Source organism: Oncorhynchus tshawytscha, linkage group LG06 (assembly GCF_018296145.1).
Source record: "Oncorhynchus tshawytscha isolate Ot180627B linkage group LG06, Otsh_v2.0, whole genome shotgun sequence".
NCBI classification, from domain to species: Eukaryota; Metazoa; Chordata; class Actinopteri; order Salmoniformes; family Salmonidae; genus Oncorhynchus; species Oncorhynchus tshawytscha.
This window is the reverse complement of record NC_056434.1, coordinates 15,114,747-15,140,961: the sequence shown is the minus strand read 5'-3', so window position 1 is coordinate 15,140,961 and position 26,215 is coordinate 15,114,747. Positions and strand designations below refer to the sequence as shown.

At 43.6% G+C, this 26,215-nt stretch overlaps 1 protein-coding gene across 1 annotated transcript; it reads right to left on the bottom strand.

The window, feature by feature from the left end:
* Positions 1-51: 51 nt before the first annotated feature.
* Positions 52-26,200, bottom strand: sass6 (SAS-6 centriolar assembly protein). Its single transcript, XM_024423030.2, has 17 exons — positions 25,978-26,200; positions 25,572-25,632; positions 24,892-24,971; positions 24,716-24,820; positions 24,457-24,631; positions 24,053-24,130; positions 23,814-23,933; positions 22,544-22,735; positions 22,099-22,293; positions 15,425-15,514; positions 15,003-15,182; positions 14,729-14,810; positions 14,454-14,587; positions 13,812-13,937; positions 13,358-13,461; positions 13,028-13,122; positions 52-731 (listed from the first exon to the last, which is right to left on the bottom strand). The coding sequence occupies exons 1-17, from the start codon at positions 26,040-26,042 to the stop codon at positions 664-666; spliced, it is 1,950 nt and encodes a 649-aa protein (XP_024278798.1). The 5' UTR covers positions 26,043-26,200; the 3' UTR covers positions 52-663.
* Between the last annotated feature and the right edge of the window lie 15 nt (positions 26,201-26,215).

Below are 26,215 nucleotides of genomic sequence, written 5' to 3'. Positions count from 1 at the left end.
TTTATATTTTTGTTCATTGTAGCTAGTTGATCAGAGAGACTAGACAACAGATTCTGAAAACAAAACTTTAATCTACAGATATACACACATTAATGATTCATTTCATACACCCATATGTACAGTTTTTACACAGCAAACACTTCAGTAGCAATCATTCTGTGGTTCATGCTCTGTTCATCAATACGCTGGTGATGACTTGCGATTAACATGTACATGTTAACTTTTCTCTGGTTATCTTTTATCAAATTGTTGCACCATGAGAACAGACGGCAGCTTTTCTTGAGGAACACTCATTGGTAGAACGTATCATTCGTACCAGGACTTGAGTACTATTGAGCGTTAAAAGTTATGAAGACACCCAGAGCAACATGATGACAGCATTAGTTATGTCAATGCTAATTATGAGTAAGACGTGACGACAAAGTACATTTTTAAACAAACCAACAAACGTAATATTTGGCAAACCGATCAAGTGGCTTAATTACTATTGATTGGTTGTCTTTTTAATAAATACTTGGAAACACAGCAGGTTAAAAACATTAACATAGGCGGAGGTATTGTGAGAATTGTGGTTGGTCGAACAATTCACTCTCCTTAGTCACAGTGGTATTCAGTGGTGTGTTGTGGAGTGGACATTACAGTAGTTCTTGGCTCCATTCCTTCTCAGCCAGGGAAGTAAGCGGACGACAGAGGGTGCAGGCCAGGCTTGGCTGGTGGTGGCCTTGGAACATCTAGAGACAAATGGGGGAAAAAATGAGGGTCGTATGACAGACAAAATCTGAATCTTAATTCAGCAAGGTTACTGACAATGTGCAAGACAATAGCTGTGTTCGAATACTCATACTAACTGCACTATTTGTGATGTTAATTGAGTATATAGTATGCTTATTGGTCATAATATGGATATAGTATGCCAAAAGTTCCCAGCTGTCGTACTAAATTCGCCAAAATATTAAGTATACATGCAGAGGACACCATTTCTGTACTTTAGGGCCCATACTGCAATTCAGGAAATAGGCGTGGCGTCACATGTTCAGATTTTAAGAAAATGGCGGAAAATATGCACCCATACAACGAGAGCGGATACAAATGCATTGCTTTAACTAATTATGACAATGTTAAACAATGTAAAAAGTAATGATTTTTCAAATAAGTTACCTTACATGTTACGTTGGCTGACAATTTGTTAGTTACGCTGTCCTTACGAACCACATAGCTTATCATTACAACCGTATGCACCTGTATGTAAGCTAACGTTAGTTGGCTAATAATACAGCAAACTTGACAGTATGTTAAGTATAAGCTAACTACCCAATGTTCATTTACTTGATTAATCATGTCATTCTTAGCTAAATGTTATCGTCGTTGTGCGTTCAACGGACATTCTGCTGCTTTCGTAAATTCGCTCTGGCTATTTACACCGATTTCAGAGCACTCTCGTCTGAGTGTACCAGAGCGCAGAATAATGGATTTACGAGCGCGCCAACACCCATTGAATGTGGCCGGTGTCAGTAAAAGTCGGCAAAAAAGCGTAATTAAATTGTTACCAGAAGTAGTCACCAACTTTCTGGATAATAAACTGCCTAACCGGCTCTGCTAGGGCGAGTAAAATGGTCAGTGGTCTCATTTGTGTCTGGAAGTAGCTAGCCAACATCAGCTTGGGTGCTTGACTGCCGCTGTAAGGTCAGAACGCTCAAATTAACCCTATTCCTCCGCGGAGCATCCAGTGTGCGCTCCATAAATTCAATCTGGAGGATAGAATTAACAACACACCCGAAGTCGTAAACTGTCTAACTAGTCATTTGTAACAAGAGGTTGCATAGCAACAGCATCAACTTCAGGTAGACCGGCAAAGAGCTAGTACGCTCAACTGAAAGGATACTGTTCGTTTACAGTATACTAAAATTAACTAATAGTATGTAGTGTACAGTATGTTAGTATGGTTATTCGAACACAGCTAATGTGTATGATTTTAAAAAAGCAGAACAAACCCACTGGGTTTAGTTGAATCAATTTGGTTTCAATGTAATTTGTCAACGTAATATGACATGGAATTTGTAAAGTACATTGGATTAATTTTTAAAAATAATAAGCAATGCAAACTGTTGAGTGAAATTTCAACCACAGGATTAAGTCAAAATTGTAACGAATTTAACAGACAAACCTTGTATAAAATATGTTGAATTTGTACCTTTGAAATGGACCTTCAACGTTATACACAGTGTACAAAACAGTACGAACACCTGCTCTTTCCATGAGACTGACCAGGTGAGAACTATGGTCACTTGTATAAATTCACTTAAATCAATGTAGTCGTGGCCAAAAGTTGAGAATGACACAAATATACATTTTCACTAAGTCTGCTGCCTCAGTTTGTATGATGGCAATTTGCATATACTCCAGAATGTTATGAAGAGTGATCAGATGAATTGCAATTAATTGCAAAGTCCCTCTTTGCCATGCAAATGAACTGAATCCCCCAAAAAACATTTCCACTGCATTTCAGCCCTGCCACAAAAGGACCAGCTGACATCATGTCAGTGATTCTCGTTAACACAGGTGTGAGTGTTGACGAGGACAAGGCTGGAGATCACTCTGTCATGCTGATTGAGTTTGAATAACAGACTGGAAGCTTCAAAATGAGGGTGGTGCTTGGAATCATTGTTCTTCCTCTGTCAACCATGGTTACCTGCAAGTAAACACATGCCGTCATCATTGCTTTGCACAAAAAGGGCTTCACAGGCAAGGATATTGCTGCCAGTAAGATTGCACCTAAATCAACCATTTATCAGATCATCAAGAACTTCAAGGAGAGCGGTTCAATTGTTCTAAAGAAGGCTTCAGGGCGCTCAAGAAAGTCCAGCAAGCGCCAGGACCGTCTCCTAAAGTTGATTCAGCTGCGGGATCGGGGCACCACCAGTATAGAGCTTGCTCAGGAATGGCAGCAGGCAGGTGTGAGTGCATTTGCACACACAGTGAGGGAAAGACTTTTGGAGGATGGCCTGGTGTCAAGAAGGGCCGTAAAGAAGCCACTTCTCTCCAGGAAAAACCTCAGGGACAGACTGATATTCTGCAAAAGGTACAGGGATTGGACTGCTGAGGATTGGGTATAGTCATTTTCTCTGATGAATCCCCTTTCCGATTGTTTGGGGCATTCAGAAAAAAGCTTGTCCGGAGAAGACAAGGTGAGCGCTACCATCAGTCCTGTGTCATGCCAAAAGTAAAGCATCCTGAGACCATTCATGTGTGGGGTTGCTTCTCAGCCAAGGGAGTGGGCTCACTCACAATTTTGCCAAAGAACACAGCCATGAATAAAGAATGGTACCAACTTCGAGAGCAACTTCTCCCAACCATCCAGGAACAGTTTGGTGACGAACAATGCATTTTCCAGCATGATGGAGCACCTTGCCATAAGGCAAAAGTGATAACTAAGTGGCTCTGGGAACAAAACATCAATATTTTGGGACCATGGCCAAGAAACTCCCCAGACAAAACCCCACAAATTCTGACAAACTCCAAGCATTGATTATGCAAGAATGGGCTGCCATCAGTCAGGATGTGGCCCAGAAGTTAATTGACAGCATGCCATGGGCAGATTGCAGAGGTCTTGGAAAAAGAAGGGTCAACAATGCAAATATTGACTCTTTGCATCAACTTCGTGTAATTGTCAATAAAAGCCTTTGACACTTATGAAATGCTTATAATTATACTTCAGTATTCCAATGTAACACCTGACAAAAATATCTAGACACTGAAGCAGCAAACTTTATGGAAATTAATATGTGTCATTCTCCAAACTTTTGGCCATGACTGCAGAAGGGGAGGAGACAGGTTAAAGAAGGATTTTTTAGCCTTGAGACAATTGAGACATGGATTGTGTATGTGTGCCATTCAAAGGGTGAATGAGCAAGACAAGTATTTAAGTGCCTTTGAACAGGATATGGTAGTAGGTACCAGGCACACCGATTTGAGTGAGTCAAGAACTGCAACGCTGCTGGGTTTTTCCACTCTAAACAGTTTCCCATGTGTATCAAGAATGGTCCACCACCCAAAGGACATCCAGCCAACTTGACAACTATGGGAAGCATTGGAGTCAACATGGGCCCGCATCCCTGTGGAATGCTTGACATCTTGGAGAGGCCATGCCTGAAGAATTGAGGCTGTTCTGAAGGCAAAGGGGGGGAGGGGGTGCAACTCAATATTAGGAAGGTGTTCCTAATGTGTTGTAGACTAAGTGGAAACTTCACTATCTAAAAAATTAATTAAATGTACAGGCTGGGCAGCCCCTCCTACTGCACCTCCCACTGATTTAGTCTCCATTCCAAAGCAATTTTTTAAAACCCTTTTTCTCCCCAATTTTGTGATATCCAATTCGTAGTTAGTCTTGTCCCATCGCTGCAACTCCCTACGGACTCGGGAGAGGCAAAGGTCGAGAGCCATGCGTCCTCTGAAACACGACCCTGCCAAGCCGCACTGCTCGCTTTACCCGGAAGCCAGCCGCACCAATTTGTCGGAGGAAACACTGTACTTGCTCACTGCACTGGACTTCCGGCGCCGACAGAGATGGCCGCCTCGCTTCGCGTTCCTAGGAAACTATGCAGTTTTTTGTTTTTTTACGTGTTATTTCTTACACTAGTACCCCAGGTCATCTTAGGTTTCTTTACATACAGCCGAGAAGAACTACTGAATATAAGATCAGCGTCAACTCACCATCAGTACGACCAAGAATATGTTTTTTTTTTATGATGCGGATCCTGTGTTCTGCCTTACAACCAGTGTAACCGAGTGGATCACATGCAGCGACCAAAAAAAAAAACGACTCCGAAAAAGAGGGAAACGAAGTGGTCTTCTGGTCAGACTCCGGAGACGGGCACATCGTGCACCACTCCCTAGCATTCTTCTTGCCAATGTCCAGTCTCTTGACAACAAGGTTGATGAAATCCGAGCAAGGGTAGCATTCCAGAGGGACATCAGAGACTGCAACGTTCTCTGCTTCACGGAAACATGGCTAACTGGAGAGACGCAATCCGAGCGGTGCAGCCAGCGGGTTTCTCCACGCATCGCGCCGACAGAAACAAACATCTTTCTGGTAAGAAGAGGGGCGGGGGCGTATGCCTTATGGCCAACGTGACATGGTGTGATGAAAGAAACATACAGGAACTCAAATCCTTCTGTTCACCTGATTTAGAATTCCTCACAATCAAATGTAGACCGCATTATCTACCAAGAGAATTCTCTTCGATTATAATCACAGCCGTATATATCCCCCCCCAAGCAGACACAGATGGCTCTGAACGAACTTTATTTAACTCTCTGCAAACTGGAAACGATTTATCCGGAGGCTGCATTCATTGTAGCTGGGGATTTTAACAAGGCTAATCTGAAAACAAGACTCCCTAAATTTTATCAGCATATCGATTGCGCAACCAGGGGTGGAAAGACCCTGGATCATTGTTACTCTAACTTCCGTGACGCATATAAGGCCCTGCCCCGCCCCCCTTTCGGAAAAGCTGACCACGACTCCATTTTGTTGATCCCTGCCTACAGACAGAAACTAAAACAAGAAGCTCCCACGCTGAGGTCTGTCCAACGCTGGTCCGACCAAGCTGACTCCACACTCCACACTCCAAGACTGCTTCCATCACGTGGACTGGGAGATGTTTCGTATTGCGTCAGACAACAACATTGACGAATACGCTGATACGGTGTGCGAGTTCATTAGAACATGCGTTGAAGATGTCGTTCCCATAGCAACGATTAAAACATTCCCTAACCAGAAACCGTGGATTGATGGCAGCATTCGTGTGAAACTGAAGGCACGAACCACTGCTTTTAATCAGGGCAAGGTGTCTGGTAACATGACTGAATACAAACAGTGCAGCTATTCCCTCCGCAAGGCTATCAAACAAGCTAAGCGCCAGTACAGAGACAAAGTAGAATCTCAATTCAACGGCTCAGACACAAGAGGTATGTGGCAGGGTCTACAGTCAATCACGGACTACAGGAAGAAACCCAGCCCAGTCACGGACCAGGATGTCTTGCTCCCAGGCAGACTAAATAACTTTTTGCCCGCTTTGAGGACAATACAGTGCCACTGACACGGCCTGCAACGGAAACATGCGGTCTCTCCTTCACTGCAGCCGAAGTGAGTAAGACATTTAAACGTGTTAACCCTCGCAAGGCTGCAGGCCCAGACGGCATCCCCAGCCGCGCCCTCAGAGCATGCGCAGACCAGCTGGCCGGTGTGTTTACGGACATATTCAATCAATCCCTATACCAGTCTGCTGTTCCCACATGCTTCAAGAGGGCCACCATTGTTCCTGTTCCCAAGAAAGCTAAGGTAACTGAGCTAAACGACTACCGCCCGTAGCACTCACATCCGTCATCATGAAGTGCTTTGAGAGACTAGTCAAGGACCATATCACCTCCACCCTACCTGACACCCTTGACCCACTCCAATTTGCTTACCGCCCAAATAGGTCCACAGACGATGCAATCTCAACCACACTGCACACTGCCCTAACCCATCTGGACAAGAGGAATACCTATGTGAGAATGCTGTTCATCGACTACAGCTCGGCATTCAACACCATAGTACCCTCCAAGCTCGTCATCAAGCTCGAGACCCTGGGTCTCGACCCCGCCCTGTGCAACTGGGTACTGGACTTCCTGACGGGCCGCCCCCAGGTGGTGAGGGTAGGCAACAACATCTCCTCCCCGCTGATCCTCAACACTGGGGCCCCACAAGGGTGCGTTCTGAGCCCTCTCCTGTACTCCCTGTTCACCCACGACTGCGTGGCCATGCACGCCTCCAACTCAATCATCAAGTTTGCGGACGACACAACAGTGGTAGGCTTGATTACCAACAACGACGAGACGGCCTACAGGGAGGAGGTGAGGGCCCTCGGAGTGTGGTGTCAGGAAAATAACCTCACACTCAACGTCAACAAAACTAAGGAGATGATTGTGGACTTCAGGAAACAGCAGAGGGAACACCCCCCCATCCACATCGATGGAACAGTAGCGGAGAGGGTAGCAAGTTTTAAGTTCCTCGGCATACACATCACAGACAAACTGAATTGGTCCACTCACACAGACAGCATCGTGAGGAAGGCGCAGCAGCGCCTCTTCAACCTCAGGAGGCTGAAGAAATTTGGCTTGTCACCAAAAGCACTCACAAACTTCTACAGATGCACAATCGAGAGCATCCTGGCGGGCTGTATCACCGCCTGGTATGGCAACTGCACCGCCCTCAACCGTAAGGCTCTCCAGAGGGTAGTGAGGTCTGCACAACGCATCACCGGGGGCAAACTACCTGCCCTCCAGGACACCTACACCACCCGATGCTACAGGAAGGCCATAAAGATCATCAAGGACATCAACCACCCGAGCCACTGCCTGTTCACCCCGCTGCCATCCAGAAGGCGAGGTCAGTACAGGTGCATCAAAGCTGGGACCGAGAGACTGAAAAACAGCTTCTATCTCAAGGCCATCAGACTGTTAAACAGCCACCACTAACATTGAGTGGCTACTGCCAACACACTGTCAATGACACTGACTCTACTCCAGCCACTTTAATAATGGGAATTGATGGGAAATGATGTAAATATATCACTAGCCACTTTAAACAATGCTACCTTATATAATGTTACTTACCCTACATTGTTCATCTCATATGCATACGTTGATACTGTACTCTATATCATCGACTGCATCCTTATGTAATACATGTATCACTAGCCACTTTAACTATGCCACTTGGTTTACATACTTATCTCATATGTATATACTGTACTCGATATCATCTACTGTATCTTGCCTATGCTGCTCTGTACCATCACTCATTCATATATCCTTATGTACATATTCTTTATCCCCTTACACGGTGCATGACAGTAGTTTTTTTTGGAATTGTTAGTTAGATTACTTGCTCGTTATTACTGCATTGTCAGAACTAGAAGCACAAGCATTTCGCTACACTCGCATTAACATCTGCTAACCATGTGTATGTGACAAATAAAATTTGATTTGATTTGATTTGACAATAGGCGACCGTGTCAGCGTGCATGCGCCCGGCCCGCCACAGGAATCGCTAGAGCACGATGGGACAAGGATATCCCGGCCAGACAAACCCTTCCCTAATCCAGACGACACTGGGCCAAATTGTGTGAACCCGGATCTTTTTTCCATCTACGTAACATTGCAAAAATCAGAAACTTTCTGTCCAAAAATTATGCAGAAAAATTAATCCATGCTTTTGTCACTTCTAGGTTAGACTACTGCAATGCTCTACTTTCCGGCTACCCGGATAAAGCACTAAATAAACTTCAGTTAGTGCTAAATACGGCTGCTAGAATCCTGACTAGAACCAAAAAATTTGATCATATTACTCCAGTGCTAGCCTCTCTACACTGGCTTCCTGTCAAAGCAAGGGCTGATTTCAAGGTTTTACTGCTAACCTACAAAGCATTACATGGGCTTGCTCCTACCTATCTCTCTGATTTGGTCCTGCCGTACATACCTACACGTACGCTACGGTCACAAGACGCAGGCCTCCTAATTGTCCCTAGAATTTCTAAGCAAACAGCTGGAGGCAGGGCTTTCTCCTATAGAGCTCCATTTTTATGGAACGGTCTGCCTACCCATGTCAGAGACGCAAACTCGGTCTCAACCTTTAAGTCTTTACTGAAGACTCATCTCTTCAGTGGGTCATATGATTGAGTGTAGTCTGGCCCAGGAGTGGGAAGGTGAACGGAAAGGCTCTGGAGCAACGAACCACCCTTGCTGTCTCTGCCTGGCTGGTTCCCCTCTTTCCACTGGGATTCTCTGCCTCTAACCCTATTACAGGGGCTGAGTCACTGGCTTACTGGGGCTCTCTCATGCCGTCCCTGGAAGGTGTGCGTCACCTGAGTGGGTTGATTCACTGATGTGGTCATCCTGTCTGGGTTGGCGCCCCCCTTGGGTTGTGCCATGGCGGAGATCTTTGTGGGCTATACTCAGCCTTGTCTCAGGATGGTAAGTTGGTGGTTAGAGATATCCCTGTAGTGGTGTGGGGGCTGTGCTTTGGCAAAGTGGGTGGGGTTATATCCTTCCTGTTTGGCCCTGTCCGGGGGTGTCCTCGGATGGGGCCACAGTGTCTCCTGACCCCTCCTGTCTCAGCCTCCAGTATTTATGCTGCAGTAGTTTGTGTCGGGGGGCTAGGGTCAGTTTGTTATATCTGGAGTACTTCTCCTGTCCTATTCGGTGTCCTGTGTGAATCTAAGTGTGCGTTCTCTAATTCTCTCCTTCTCTCTCTCTCTCTCTCTCTCTGAGGACCTGAGCCCTAGGACCATGCCCCAGGACTACCTGACATGATGACTCCTTGCTGTCCCCAGTCCACCTGGCCATGCTGCTGCTCCAGTTTCAACTTCCACCTGACTTCTGCTGCTTTTCAACTGTTCTGCCTTATTATTATTCGACCATGCTGGTCATTTATGAACATTTGAACATCTTGGCCATGTTCTGTTATAATCTCCACCCGGCACAGCCAGAAGAGGACGGCCACCCCACATAGCCTGGTTCCTCTCTAGGTTTCTTCCTAGGTTTTGGCCTTTCTAGGGAGTTTTTCCTAGCCACCGTGCTTCTACACCTGCATTGCTTGCTGTTTGGGGTTTTAGGCTGGGTTTCTGTACAACACTTTGAGATATCAGCTGATGTACGAAGGGCTATATAAATAAATTTGATTTAGTGACAATGCAGTGCCTTAGACCTCTGAGTCATGGAATCAGGCAGAACTCCTATCAGCAATACAAGGTTTATTTGAGCAATTGCAAGGATGATCTCCCTATCAGGATGAACCCGGATAGGATCTTGACTATTTACAAGTCCCTCCGTCTTTATATACTCCACCAACACAAAAAGCTTCTTATCCCTCAAAGAGGGAGGCAAGCCTACAAGAGATACATAAGGGTAATTAGTTATACTCCCTTAAAGCATTCAAACAAACAAAAACAGGTTCTAACCAGTTCTTACAGCCTGTGTGTCTTAAGATAGGGGAGTGATGATCTTTAGAGCCTAAACAAACAGACAGGAGAAGAATTCAACCTGGATGGCTTTCAGTGTCACAGAGATAAGGAACAAATAACAAATCACTCCTTTGTTGGGTGTATGACAAGGTTACTGGACAGCTGTGGGAAATGACCAGTGACTAACAAAGAGTTTGCAGTCACAACAGCATTAGACTAATAAACTAATTTTGCTCCAACACTTTGTCACAGACTACTACTAATGTGCCATCATGAGAATGATTAATAACTAAATATATTTATTGCTCCTATCGAAGTCATTCCAAAAGGTTAGGTTTAATAACAGAGCAAATTAAATGCAACCATACTTTAGAAGTCATATATATAAATCAATGATTGTAAATGCTATATAGGCCTAAATACTAAGTCATCCTCCACTAGTTTCAATTCAACCCCGGGTTCAACCAAAATAATAGACAATGCATATAGGCCTAGGGTTTCAAGCTTTGGTTGATTTTAAAACAAAAATCTAAGTTAAAGAATTGTAATAAATCAAACTTTATTTAAGTCTGATTAGATTAAGTCCTATTCTTTATCTTGGATTTTTGGTTGAGATGGAGACGTGAATCCAACATATCAATTATTTATTTGTAGACAAACTGGATATTAAGTTGCGCTTGAAGATCCACCTGGACCACCGACTTAGTCTGGCTTTAATTCCAGTTCGTCTACAAATAAATAATATGTTGGCTTCATGCCTCCATCTCAAACAAAAATTAAAGAATATGACTAAATCAAACTTTAAATAAAGTCGGATTTTATTTAGCACTGTTCTTTAACTTTGAAGTCCGTGTCAAAAGATACAAATCCTTCAAAAGTTGATGCGTTGACAACCAAACAGTTCAATATCACTTTTGCAATACAGTAAATAGCATATTAACTTAAATGTGTTGGATTCCCATCTCCAACTAAATAAACAATAAAAAGTTTAAAAAAAATAGGATTAAACCAGTAGCTCAGATTAAACTAGCCAAGAATTAAAATGTTTATATTTGGTTGCGTTATCAACCAAACACAATTCATTATTACTTTTGTAATATAGTAAATAGCCTAAAGTTAAGGCTGATTTACAGACTAAGGTCTAGCAGTATTTATTCAACTTTAAAATGATTACCACATCCATGGCGACATTGAGGTTAGCCTAATGTAGTAGCCTAACTAGAAATGTCTTGTTATCTAATCATAGAAAGCTTGCATGTTCTAGATAGCATGCAAAGGTTGCAGGTCTGTGGATTGCTGTAATAATCTGTGCAGAATCTCAAACAGCTTTGATCTCTTGCACCATGTACTTTATTCACCCATTTTAAGTTTCACTGTGCTTCATCTAATAGCAGAAAGGTTGAAATCACATTGATCAATGTCTCAACCAAATATCACCCACATTTCCATTTTGAAATGATGTGGTGTGCCCAGTGGGAAGGGACATAACCTCTCTGGGATCGTTCGGGACGCTAGCGTCCCACCTCGCCAACAGCCAGTGAAATTGCAGGGCGCCAAAGCCAAATTCAAAACAACAGAAATCTCAAAATTAAAATTCCTCAACCATACAAGTATTTTACAGCATTTTAAATATTCACTTCTCATTAATCCAACCACCGTGTCCGATTTCAAAAAGGCTTTTCGGCGAAAGTAGAACATATCATTATGTTAGGTCAGCAACTAGTCACAGAAAGCATTCAGCCATTTTCCAACCAAAGAGAGGCATCACAAGAAGCAGAAATATAGAAAGTGATTAATTCTAACCTTTGACAATCTTCATTAGATGACACTCCCAGGACTCAATGTTACACAATACATGTATGTTTTGTTAGATCAAGTTCCTATTTATATCCAAAAACCTCAGATTACATTGGAGCCATGAAATGCCTCCAATTTCCAGAGAAATTACAGAGAGCCACATCAAATAACAGAAATACTCATCATAAACTTTGATGAAAGATATATGTTTTACACAGAATTAAAGATAAACTTGTTCTTAATGCAACCGCTGTGTCAGATTTCAAAAAAGCTTTACGGCAAAAGCACAATATTCAATAATCTGAGAACAGCGTTCAGCCACAAAAGCAAGCCATACAGTTACCTGTCAAATTGTGGAGTCAACAAAAGTCATAAATAGCATTATAAATATTCACTTACCTTTGCTGATCTTCGTCGGAATGCACTCCCAGGACTCCCACAATAAATGTTTGTTTTGTTCAATTACGTCCAAATTTATGTCCAAATACCTCCGTTTTGTTCACGCATTTAGTTCACTATTCCAAAGGCACAATGCGCAAGTGCAAAATCCATCCGAAAAGTCAAAAGAGTTCCATTACAGTTTGTAGAAACATGTCAAACGATGTTTACAATCAATCTTTAGGGTCTTTTTATAATAAATCTCCAATAATATTCCAACCGGACAATAGCGTATTCATGACAGAGGAAAAAGAAGGAACGGCATGCCCGCGTGACCGCTCAGTAAACAACTGATTGGCCTCAGCCTAGTCCACTAATTGAAACAGCTGTTATTCGACACCCTTCCACAATAGACGCCTCAAACAACTTTCTAAAGGCTGTTGACATCTGCTGGAAGCCTTGGGAAGTGCAATCTGGCCCCATAGACACAGTATATTGGATAGGCCGATCACTTAAATTAAACTACAAACCTCAGATTTCCCACTTCCTGGTTGGATTCGTCTCAGGTTTTTCTTATGTCATATGAGTTCTGTTATACTCACAGACATCATTCAAACAGTTTTAGAAACTTCAGAGTGTTTTCTATCCAATACTACTACTAATATGCATATATTAGCATCTGGGCCAGAGTAGCAGGCAGTTTACTCTGGGCACCTTATTCATCCAAGCTACTCACTCCCCTGTCACCAAGAAGTTAAGAGGCATGTAGAGTGAACTTCCCCTCAAACTGGCATCACTCAAACAAATAACCCCCAGTGTCTTCAAAGCAGGTATGGATGTGGTCTTACCTCTGTTGAGGTGCATGCCAGACAACAGACCACGGAGGGGAATGCTGTCGTCTCGCTTCTCAAAGTACTTGGACTCCAACCCAGCAGGCTCGCCACTACAAGTTCAAAAAAGAGAAAGAAGAATAAGACCGTTATGAAGATGGAAAAAAGGCAGTCTGAATGGAAGGCCCAGAGAATAAAGTAGATGGTCTTGGGCTCTTGCTGATGGTGATGGACCATCCATAAACCGGAGCTATTTTCATGCAACAGTGAGCAGAGAAAACATTTCTGAACACTTCCAAGTTAATTCTGATGCTGAAAGCACACAACGTAACAGAGAGCTGGACTCACTTCTCTTTGTTGGAGGGCTGAGGGGGATGCTGTGCTATGGGGCTCCCATCCCTCACATCCACAGGAGACATGCCGGGCTTGGTACTCATCGGGTTAAACTGGACCTGCAATTCAGTCCAGGTCAACAAAAAAGTCTGAATTCAAGCAAACCCCCAAATATAGCTGAAACGAGTTAGAAATACAACAAAATTGAGTTCAAGCTGCCTTATCCCACACCTCATAGAATTATTGGTTCTTCCAAGATTAAATTATTGTCGACGTAAGGAATTGTTCATTGTTATCCATACCTACATCCATACCTGCTTTAGGTAAATCATCCAGGTTGCTATTCATGATGTGGCCCAAATTCAAGGCTGTGTCATTGCAAAACCACACCTATTTCAACACACTTCTAAATATAGCATGAAAGTTTAATTAGAATTTCAGCGTAACAAAGGAGAAAAGATGAGTCTGCCTTAGCTCCAGGGCCCTGGTTGTGTAGTGAGAAGACGGAGCGGCTGGACAGAGGGAGTTTGGAGTTCAGCGTGGACGTGATGGGGTAGACCTGTCCGGCCGAGGAGGGAAACGCTCGGCTGTCCAGCTGAAAACAAAGTCAAGCACACGTAACTTGAGATGATCTGATTGTGTGCACTTTACTGGTCAAATCGTAAAAGGTAGACTTGACAATATGATGTCATCATTCACAACATTGTCAAACCTTGCAGATAGAAATACCATGAATAGAGCTGACATGATTCCTTGTTATGCATAACAAGTTTATTCATATATCTGAATATTCCAAAACTGTGTGTCCTGCCGCCTGCGTAACGCATCCCTGCTAACAGAAAACAATCCAATTTAAATCTGCCAAATGCCAACAGCAGCAGATCGTCTTAGCAGATTCGATTTTTATTGACGTCTATAAGCAGGAAGTTTCCCTGCCTGTGTATGATGTCATATGGCAGAGTCTGCCTTTAAGACGCATGCATACAACTCAAATTAACTTTAAAATCGACACACGTGTATATAAAACTGCAATTAAAAACACAAAACCCACTGCAACTAAAACATATCAAACCAATATCTTACCGCGTACTATGACATGTTTAGTGCTTACCATGTTGTGAGATGCACCGCCCATCCTCTGTCCAGTTGAGGCTGAGAGAGTTGAAGGAGTCTCAAACGTTCCAAGGGTCTCCGGCTTCCGGGATAACTGGTTCTCATTCAGCTGTTTGTTCAGCCACATTATAACTGAAGGATAAGACAAATCCATTGTTGCGGGGGAAGACTAAATGAATACAAACAGTAGGTCATTTGTTAACAGCCAAGGTTAAGCGCAAAATCATGTAGTTGTATTTTTTGTGAAACATTTCTTTGAAAGACCTTCCATACCATTCTCGTTTGTTTTCAGCACCTCCCTGCTTTCATCTAATTTCTGAACAGTCTCCTCCAACTGCTCCTTCAATTTCGACACCTACAGTGGAAGTTACAACCAAAAAGATCAATCCAAACTTGACACCCAATAATTATGTCAGCGCCCACTACTCCTCAGATCTTGGCTTGCGCTTGTGCGCGCACACACACACACTTTCGGCATCCATTTCTGACCATTTTTGTTATTCTCAGATTCGCATTTAAGGTAGTGGACACTGATGGAAACACACACCTCCTCGTCTCTATGCTTGAGCTGCTGCTGAGTGTCCTGCAGGTCTCTCTGGGCTTTGTGCAGCCTCTCCTGGGTCTCCTGAAGCACCTTCTCCTGAGACACCATCACAGTGTTCTTCACCTTGATCTTCCCCACCAGGCCCCTCAGCTCTCCCTGCAGCTTCTTGATGATGCCATTGGCCTAGGAAGTCAACACGAGGTAGTGTCAAGACGGTACTTCACCCCCACGCTCAATGTGTTCTTTCTCAAAGGGGATGTGATCAGACCCAAGACAAAATTGGTATCAATATTTAGACTCAAATAAGTGCATGAGTGGACAAGGACTTGTGGATTTGAACTTGACTGGATTGAGTCTATGACCATGTATTTTCAGACCATGACATGCATAACAAAAAGCCATGACTGGAAATGTAAGTAACCCACCTTTATGAGTTCCTCAGACAGGGATTTCACTGTGGCTTCCAGTTTTCCCATTTGGAGTTGTTTGCTTTCGGCATTTCCTTCAACTGAGTTCTACACACAAACACAGAATGTCACGTTGTATAGCACACTGCATTACATATAGAACTAATAAGGACAGGACATGAGACGGGAGTAGAAATTAACGTTGGCTTTGTTTAATGCATTTCACAGGAAGAACATTCCAAGCATTTCAACGTAGGTAAGCAAGGGAGGGTTACAAGTGCCCTAAAGGGACAAAACTAGAATATCAATACACAACATATTCCTCCCCCTTTACTTTGATGACTCATAAGGAAAAAGTAAATATTCACTGTTTTGCCTTGTTTTCTTTTTAATATAAGTTATCTTAATGTAAATAAATGAACTTTTCAGAATAGCCTTTTCTAATCTAGGGATAGAGGGTAGACTGCCTCAGTCCCCAGACTTAAGCCAGGGGTCTATTCTGCCCCAATGTCGGAGGTTAGTCTGAACTAAATAGTCAACCTGGCAGGGGGTCGTCTTTCTCTTGCAGGGTAATGACGACGTACAGGTGAGTCTAGTCACATTATCTCTGAGTCTGAGTGGTGATGGTGTATGCCCAGACTGGGGTGCAACAGTACCCTGAGTAGGCACTCTGGCTGGTTCAGGTGAGTCTAGAGTACTTTCCACATTTGTAGGTTGCTGCAATGGATGTTCAGGTGATAGCTCATAGTCATGGTAGGTCTCCAGTAGCTGATCTTGGTTTGTCACTTGACATGAGTCATCTCTGAGGTTGGTTCCTGGCAACAGTTGATCCACGTGTCTCCTCCAGATTATGTTTTCTGGTGTGTGAACTGTGTCGGACATAGGCCCTGTTTGTGCAACCACTGTGGCTGGTATCCACTTTGGACCTTTGCAGTAGTTCTGAGCAAGAACCCTCTCTCCAGCTATGAAGCTTTTGTCTTTTGCTTTGCTCCGTCTCTCCACCTGTGCTCTCTGTACAACCGGTCTTGTCTTTGGAGGTCTCAGGAGGTCGAGTCACGTGCGAAGCCGTCTTTTCATCATGGGTGCCACTTTGGTTGTAGCGTGGGGAGTGTTTCTGTAGATTAACCTGTTTGGGATAGGGGGCAGCATTTTCACATTTGGATGAAAAGCGTGCCCAGAGTAAACTGCCTGCTACTCAGTCCCAGTTGCTAATATATGCATATTATTAGTAGATTTGGATAGAAAACACTGACGTTTCTAAAACTGTTTGAATGATGTCTGTGAGTATAACAGAACTCATATGGCAGGCGAAAACCTGAGAAAAATTCAACCAGGAAGTGGGAAATCTGAGGTTTGAAGTTTTTCAAAGCTTGGCCTATTGAAAACAGTGTCTATGGCATCAAATTGCACTTCCTAAGGCTTCCACTAGATGTCAACTGTCTTTAGAGGGCTCTTTGAGTCAGTGGTCTGGCAGAGTGCCACGAGCGGTGATGTGAGAGGTAGCTCTCGTTCCATTGCTTTTCTACAGACAAAGGAATTCTCCGGTTGGAACATTATTGAAGATTTATGTTAAAAACATCCTAAAGATTGATTCTACACATCGTTTGACATGTTTCTACAGACTAACGGAACTGTTGGACTTTGTCTGGACCTTGTGCCTCATGAAGATGGATTACTGGGCGGAACGCATTAACAACAAGGAGGAATTTGGACATAAATTATGAACTTTATCAAACAAATCAAACATTTATTGTGGAACTGGGATTCCTGGGAGTGCATTCTGATGAAGATCAAAATGCCATTTCTCACTTCTGTTGACTCCAACATGGCAGATATCTCTTTGGATTGATTTGTCGTCTGAGCGTTGTACTCAGATTATTGCATGGTGTGCTTTTTCCGTAAAGTTTTTAAAAAATCTGACACAGCGTTTGCATTAAGGAGAAATCTCTATAATTCTGTGAATAACACATGTATCTTTTATCAATGTTTATTATGAGTATTTCTGGAAATTGATGTGGCTCTCTGCAAAATCACCAGATGTTTTGGAAGAAAAACATTACTGAACGTAACGCGCCAATGTAAACAGATATTTGGATATAAATATGCACTTTATCGAACAAAACATACATGTATTGTGTAACATGTCATGAGTGTCATCTGATGATGATCATCAAAGGTTAGTGATTAATTTTAATCGATATTTCTGCTTTTTGTGACAACTATCTTTGGCTGGAAAAATGGCTGTGTGTGTTTTTGTGACTTGGCCCTGGCCTAACAATCATGTTGTGCTTTCGCTGTAAAGCCTTTTTGAAATCTGACATGATGGGTAGATTAACAAGAAGTTTTAATTTGGTGTATTGCACTTGTTAATGTGTAAAAGTTACATATTTCAAAAAAATATTTTTGAATTTCGCACGCTGCCTTTTCAGCGGAATGTTGTCGAGGGGTTCCGCTAGCCATAAAGAAGTTTTAACAAGGTGTTTAGACGCCTATTAAGGGAGCCATTCTCGTGATGATTTTAAAGCCTGCTTCATCGTTTGGACAAACCTTTCAGCGAGGCCGTTCGTAGCAGGGTGATACGGCGCTGACTTGATGTGCTGAATTCCATTTGCTTCCATGAATGACCGGAACTCTTCAGACACCATTTGGGGACCATTATCACTAACGAGTTGCGTCGGCAAGCCGAAGAGACTGAAGATTGACCGTAGCTCTTCGATGGATCTCTCTGCTGAGGTGCTCTTCATCACTGTGACCTCAGGTCATTTGCTGTGTGCGTCAACTATGACTAAGAAAATTACGATCCTCCAGTGGGCCTGCATAGTCTATGTGGACTCGCTGCCAAGGCGCCTCTGGGAAGTCCCATGGGTGTAGTGGCGCTAGCTGAGGCATGTTCCTCATCTTTTGACATGCAGAACATGACTCGACGTTGTCTTCGATAGCTGCGTCCAGACCTGGCCACCAAAAGTAGCTGCGTGCAATCTCCTTCATTCACACCATGCCACAGTGCATTGAATGGAGTTCTTCAAGCACCTGCCTTCTCAGTGGTGGCGGTATGATGACTCGAAAACCCCATAGCAAGCATCCAAACTGAACTGTGAGCTTGTTTCTCCTCACTGGGTAAGGTTGTAGGCTGTCCGACATCTCCTTTTCCACGAGTGACAATGTCCACAACCTCAGACACTGGATCAGTGTGGGTGAACTTTTTCCACTTGGACAGATGTAACTAGGGCGTTCGGCATTTCCTTGAAGTAGAAGATTTCAGCCTGGGAGTGCTTAGTGTGCGTGACAGGTAAGGGAAGCCTTAAGAGGCCGTCTGCATTGCAGTGCTGCTCAGACCTTCTGTACTTGATATCGTACTGGTGAGCAGATAACAATAACGCCCATCGCTGCATGCGGCTGGCTGCAAGCAACTGAATGCCGGTGTGGGGACCAAAGATGGAGGTGAGGGGTCTATGGTCCGTCAGCAGTGGGAATCGTCGGCCAAACAGAAACTGATGAAATTTCTTAACTCCAAACACAATGGCGAGTGTTTCACGCTCAATCTGTGCATAATTGCTCTCGGCTTTACTTAAGATCTGTGATGCGAAAGCAATTGGCCTTTCTTCACCTGATGGCATGATGTGTGAGACAACAGCACCAACGCCATAAGGCGATGCATCACATGCCAACTGTAATGGCAAGTTGGGATTGAAGTGGGTTAGGGCCTCTGAGTTAAGGCTGTTTTCACTTTCTTGAAGGTCTCCTCACATCGGTCTGTCCACTTCCACTGTTTGGTTTAATTCAAAGGTTCATGCAGTGGCTTTAACATGTTAGCTAGGTTTGGCACAAACTTTGCGTAGTATGTCAGTAGTCCTAAGAATGATCTCAGCTGACTCACGTTCTGTGGGGATGGAGCTTCCGCAACGACCTTCACCTTCGATGGCGCCTTGTGGAGCCCCGAACAGTCGATGACGTGGCCCAGGTACTCAGAGGGCCGGAAAAACTTGCATTCGTCCAACCGGACCCTCAGACCGTACTCCTCCAATCTCTGTAGTGTAGTGTTCAGGTTTCTCAGGTGCTCCTGCTCGTCTTTGCCGGTGATGAGTAGATCGCAGAGGTAACATTGGACCCCAGTGAGCCCGCTCAGTATCTGGTCCATAGCTCTATGAAATAAGGCCGGAGCTGAGGTGATTCCAAAAGGAAGCCCCCGGTACCTATACAGTCCTTTGTGAGTCACTATGATCAACAGTTCTTTTGACTCTTGGTCCACATGCATCTGCCATCTTTTTTTATGACTGGAACAACAGGTGTAGCCCATTCACTGGATTCAATATTCCACTCTCGACTAGTCTGTTTAGCTCAATTTCAACTTTTGGTTTTATGGCGTATGGGACAGGTCTAGCTTTGAAGCATTTTGGCTTGCTGTCTGGATTAACTGTTATGTCCTTCATACTGCCAAGTTCTCCTTTGAACACATCCGTGTGTTTCCTCAATATCCCTTGTAGGTTTGTGTCCTCTTTTGCAACCATGTGAAATTCCTGCCAGTTCATCTTTACCAGCCATGTGCTTCCTAGCAATGCTGGATGGTTGCCTTTCACAATGTAGAGTGGTAGCTTTACCTTCTGTTTGTTGAGCTCCACTGTAACAATCACGCTTTCTCTCACTGAAGCAATCTCACCAGTGTGTTTTCAGCGTCATCTTGTGGGCTGTAGTGTGAGGTGATGTAGTTTCTCCTTGTATACAGCCTCAGACAGCGAAGATATGGCTGCTCCAGTGTCCACTTGCATCCGTACTGCGTTTCCATCCAGTAGCGGTGTCACCCAGTACCCGTATCCATTGTCTGAAATGGACAAAACATGCAAAGATTCTTCCCCTTCAGACAAGGTATTACTTTGTTCATCCTCCGCGTGCTCCATTTTATGCATTTTACTTTCGTTTTGTACTTCTTGAAGTCGCTTTTCCTTTGTTTCCGTACTTTTGTTTTTACATACACGTTCGATGTGACCCTTTTTCCCACAACTTCTGCAGTCTAAGTCATTGCACCAACACTCCTCTGCTTGGTGACCTGGTTTCCCACAGCGATAGCATGGCTTCCCACCTCCTGCCTTGATTTTTAACCACGTAGACACCTTATGCTCTTTGGTCGATGCACTCAGCTGTTGTGCGTCTTTATTTGCCATTTCCATTGACGTACTCACTTTATTGCTCTCTGCAATGTTAAGTTACTCTCAGTCCTCCCGGGTGGCGCAGTGGTTAAGGGCGCTGTACTGCAGCGCCAGCTGTGCCATCAGAGTCCCTGGGTTTGCGCCCAGGCTCTGTCGTAACCGGCCGCGACCGGGAGGTCCGTGGGGCAACGCACAATTGGCCTAGCGTCGTCCGGGTTAGGGAGGGCTTGGTCGGTAGGGATGTCGTTGTCTCATCGCGCACCAGCGACTCCTGTGGCGGGCCGGGCGCAGTGCGTGCTAACCAAGGTTGCCAGGTGCACACCCTCCGGCACATTGGTGCGGCTGGCTTCCGGGTTGGATGCGCACGGTGTTAAGAAGCAGTACGGCTGGTTGGGTTGTGTATCGGAGGACGCATGACTTTCAACCTTAGTCTCTCCCGAGCCCGTACGGGAGTTGTAGCGATGAGACAAGATAGTAGCTACTACAACAATTGGATACCACGAAATTGGGGAGAAAATTTTTTTTAAAAATAAGTTACTCTCAGTCAAAAGGCGTTTCTGAATTGCCTCGCTGCGCATGCCACACACTAACCTATCATGTATAGTATCACTCATTGATCTCCCAAATTCAGTGTTCATTCAGATAACTGTTTAAATACAGCCACAAACTGAGATCGGTTTCATAAGAGAAATCAAGAGGGGGAACCAGAATCTCTCTGCGATTATCAGTGGTTTGGGAGAATAATGTCATTTTAAGGTAGCCACAATTTCATCATATGATTTATCACCAGGTTTTTCAGGCGTTACTAGGCTGCGCAGTAGATTGAATGTTTTTCCTCCCAAAACAGTCAAAAATGTTGGCACAACGACTTCTGCTTTAATTCCATTTGCCTACACAAAGTACTCAAAACGTTCTGGGTAAGAACTCCACATTGTTCCATAGATTCATCAAATGTTCCTATTTTCGGTTTATTTTTCTTTCTCACACTTTTCAGACGGTCCCTTACACCAGACCCTTTTTTTTCTTTCTTTTAACTCACGCTGACTTCACTTTCTCCCGCAGCGAAACTCTTCCTATCCCTCGAGGCTCTCGTTGCCGTGACATCAAAGGCTAGCTAGCATCACTCGACTGGCTAGCTCCACGTTTTGTTTGCGTCTTTCTACAGCGAAAAAAATAAATAACGAATTTAACTCAGAATTTCTGCCGAAGATGAGCACAAACGTGAGAACGTTTCTTCTTAGTCCCCAGTTTTGTTGTATAGCACACTGTATACTTATACAACTAATATAAGGACAGGACATGTGACGGAAACAGAAAGTAACGTTGGCATTGTATAATGCGTTTCACAGGAAGAACATTCCAAGCATGTCAACGTAGGTAAGCAAGGGGGGGTTACAGGTGCCCTAAAGGGACAAAACTAGAAAATCGATACATAACATCACAGTTTTGACATAATTCATTAATATTAATTTTAACAAAGATCCTGGCTTTTCTGACAGTATTGAGGGGGTAAATGCTCTCCATTTACCCAGGGGACTGACTACATACCTTCTGTTGCTGAGTGGCTTCCAGCACTTCCTTGGTGCGGAGCACGAGCTGCTCCTTATCTTTCATCTCCTGCTCCAGGACTGCCACGCGTGTCTGCAGCTGGTTCACCTGACGCTCCTTCTCGTGACACTCCGTGTCCAGGGTGCCGTTCTCCCTCCGAAGAGACAGGGCCTGCTGCTTCGCTCGCTGAGACTCCTGCTCTCACATACACACTTGTCAGCAGGTTATTTAGACATTGGCGGTCAACATGGCGGCCGGCAAGATTTCAATTTCTCTATTAATTCAGGAATTCAATATGGATGTAAAACAAACAAAAAAAACACACATGATATGAACCGACAGATACTTATCCTAGGAGCGTTTCAGACGTAAAAATTTTCACAAAAGTGGCAGTTTTTATGAAATTTCCCCCACTAAATGAAGGCCCCTTGCGTCCCCCCCTCACCTCTTCCAGTCCCACTAGTTTGGCTTTGAAGTCACGGATGGTGGACTCGCTCTTGTATCTCTTCTCAGTCAGGTCCCTGTTGGAGGTCTCAAGCTCGGCCAGCCTGCTCTGCAGCTGCTGGGTGTTCTTAGTGTGGGCTCCCTCCAGCTCCCGGCGCAGCTGCTCGTTTTGCTGCTGCAGCCTGGTTTGTGTCTGCACAGGGCGAGATGAGAAACACCACAAGAGAAAACCACTTATTTTTGAGAGAAATCATATAAAATCAAGCATGAGAACTACATTAATAGAAGTGAGCTTCTAATTTTTTATAGCTTTCAAATAGGCACATTCTTCTCTCCCCTAGGTCTTTTAGTGTACAAGAGAACGTAGTGTACCATGTTTTCTGTCAATATACATAGTAAAATAATGGTTTATTAATAAACAACTCCAAGGGGGCCCCCTTTTCTCTCCCAAATTCTATTTTATATTTTCCCAAATTCTGTTCCTCAGTTTATTTTTCCGGGTTTAAGATTCATTTTGTTTTTCACTCTCAAAATTACAATAGTTCATAAAGAAACAACAGATGTTCTGGGTTGATGTCAATGCTTAAAAATCACAGAACACTTTCTTTTATGTCTGGAAGATTTTTTTGTGTGTAATTCCCCTTTAATTGCGCATCTAGCGAGTGAGGAATGTGCCATCGAATGTTCTGGTCTGGTGATGGTTCTGTGCTGCTGCTGCTCATTTCACAGCTAAGTTTGCAAATAAATAATAGATACAAATGATATACTTACTCATTATATAATTCTCCCAGATACTTTGCAGTTAACATTTAATTGAGAAGGTTTTTGGGAAAGTGTTCCTGTCAACCCACAAGACCATTATCACATCAACTGGCCACACATGGAGTGATAGACAAACAGGGGCAATATTTCTGGAAATGAATTGGCAGATAGTGTTAGGTTTAGCTTTTTAAGCCAATAGCAGGATAATTTCAATGTGTTGATTAGATAGTAGCTGGGAGCTTTCGGTGTCTACTTGTGAGATTTGTTCATGACAGTTTTCGGTGGAACACGTGAAAATTGCATGTAATTTCAGAATTGTTTGGCGAGCTTCTCATAGGTGGGCTGCGAGCTACTGGTACCTCGCTATAAACCTGTTGAGACCCCAGTTATGTCAAATAGATAAAAAAATAATTCAAGGTTTTATGGCTTCTGATAACTGGAATAGCACTTAGACGATTTCAGGCAGTTAACTAAACATCATACTTATAATATGAGAAGTTACTTGATACCTCCAAAGCGTTCTCCCGCTCTGCAGTGAGGTCCTGAGAGTGGCGGCTCGACAGAGCGCTTGTTTGGCTGGTCCACTCAGACCGAAGCTTGTCTAGCTCTCTGCTCTTCTCCGACAGAGTCTGTAAGACACATTTATATGAAAGGTGACCTTTTTAAAAATCGGGACCCACTTAAGATGTTACTTCTCCCGCCTACATTTTTAGATGAATCAATCCATTCAGATCAACTACTGCTTTACCTGTTGTGTGTAGCTGAGCTGCCTCGAGAGATCATCTTCAGTCTTCTTCAGCCTCTGTTCCAACTGCTGCTTCTCCTCCTGACAGATCAAAATGGGGGGATAACTTAAAATACAACGAAGAAGTTTCTCAGACTTTAGTATATACCGCAGTCTGTGTTGCTTCATGGAATCTCCCAAGGTCCTTCATAGGTCTGCTATCAACCATTCCCAAGACTGAGGTCACAAAGACAACTAGGGGTGGTTTCCCAGACACAGATGAATCCTACTCCAGGACTAAAACCAACCTGAATGGAAAAACTCCATCAAATGTTTTATTGTAATTTATTTTAATTTTATCCAGGACTAGGCTAAATCTGTGTCCCCGAAACTAGTGTTTCTGAGGGAGTTACGGGAGATTCACTTACCTTCACACAGGAGAGACAAACTGCCAGGTACTTCTTGATCTCCACATCAGTGCCATGTAGCAGCTTCAGAGACAGGTGAGTGAGGTGCTTGAATGCATTGGTCTCCACAACATTGAGGTTGGCAGGGCTGTGGTCTAATACTGGGGATGATGGAGATGACAACTGGAGCAGAAATCTAGGGAAAGGAGAGCAAAGAGACGTCACATGTCCATGATCTCACAGTTAGTGGAGACATTCAACGAGCTGAGAGTCTTCTCACCTTGGATTCTCTTTGTCTTGCTCCGAGATACACTGGTTTAGCAGGTCTATAAACTTCTGAGGAAAGGACGCAAAGTCTACCAACAGGCCCTGTTGAACTTTCAAACTGATGACAGAGAAGACGTAGGATTAGTGTATGCACATTATAGTGGGTACAATGACTGAATTGTAAGGTACCTTTGAAAATCCTCTTCTGATATGGCAAGGTTGTACAGAAAATAAGGGTCGGTGTCATCTGTCAGTCTCACCAGCAGATCCTAGAAAGCAAAGTTGTGTTAGTTGCAGTGGCTTTGTCACTAACTACTACCTTGAGTGAAGGACTGACATTTGGGAAAAGCAGACGCGATAGGGAATCCCTTGAACAGGGGAAGTGCATCGTCAACTAACGTCAATCATTAAGCAGAATCCAGTCGCTAATGTTTGTAGGTCAGCCCTTGAAAACCATTACGGTCCATGAATAGTCTAACCCATGCATGCCTCCCAGAGAGCCACCCTTTTGCAACTTTCACTTCCATTAAAAACACCCCACTAACAGTTATGTGGCTGTAAAGATGCATTGCTAATTAGGACTGGTGCTTCTCCAATGTGTTGTACCATGAAGTGAGTGACAGGAAACTTTTGGTGTTGTTGATGTCTGTTCAGCGGAAGTTACCCCGCCGTGGTATGATGTTGTATTGATGAGTCCATCTTTATGTTGGGTATTTATGCATGCCCACAGTAGTAAGCAATACATTTTGAGATCAATGCACTGGTTTCTGAAACACTGCTCATTCACACTATATAAAAGGAGGGAGGGTGATGATGGGAAAATAATCCAGTCTTGCAAAACACCAACCAAGGTTGTAAGCACCACTTACCCTTTTGTGGACTGGATTAGTTGTTAATTGAAGCTCAATGCCGACTCTGATATTTCCTCTCCTGTAATGTAAAGTTAGCCAGAAAGATTCAATCAATGTATTTTTAGTCGTAACATACAACTCCATTGATATATTTGTTATTATCAAGCGCCATCTGGCGAATGGCGAAGATGACATTTAACGTTACTGAACATGCTAACTTAGCTAGCTAGCAATGTAACGCGTAGCACAGGTTGCTGGATAGTCTGTAGCTAGCTGATGCCCAGACACGACTATATCAAATTGATGAGCTATCTAGTTAGGCCGCAAGTGTCGATATTGCTTGATATCTAGCTAGTTACAGTAGCTAGATAACGTTAATTATGCTAGCTAGTTAACGGTAACGTTAGCAATCAATCGAACTTACCTTTCTTCGCAATCTTTGCATTTGACGTGCACTTGCAATCGCTTGTTGAAAAGTGTTTCTGTCATGATTGTTTCATACTCCCAAAAATGTAGTATCTAAATTGCAAATTCCAAGGTTAGATTTGTATGGCCTTGGTTTAAAAAAAAAATAGTCTCTTCAATTTCGAGTTTGGCGCTTCTCTCCCGCGAATAACCGTTGGGGAAACGTCCACTTGAGAAAGAGGCGACGGAAGTAACGT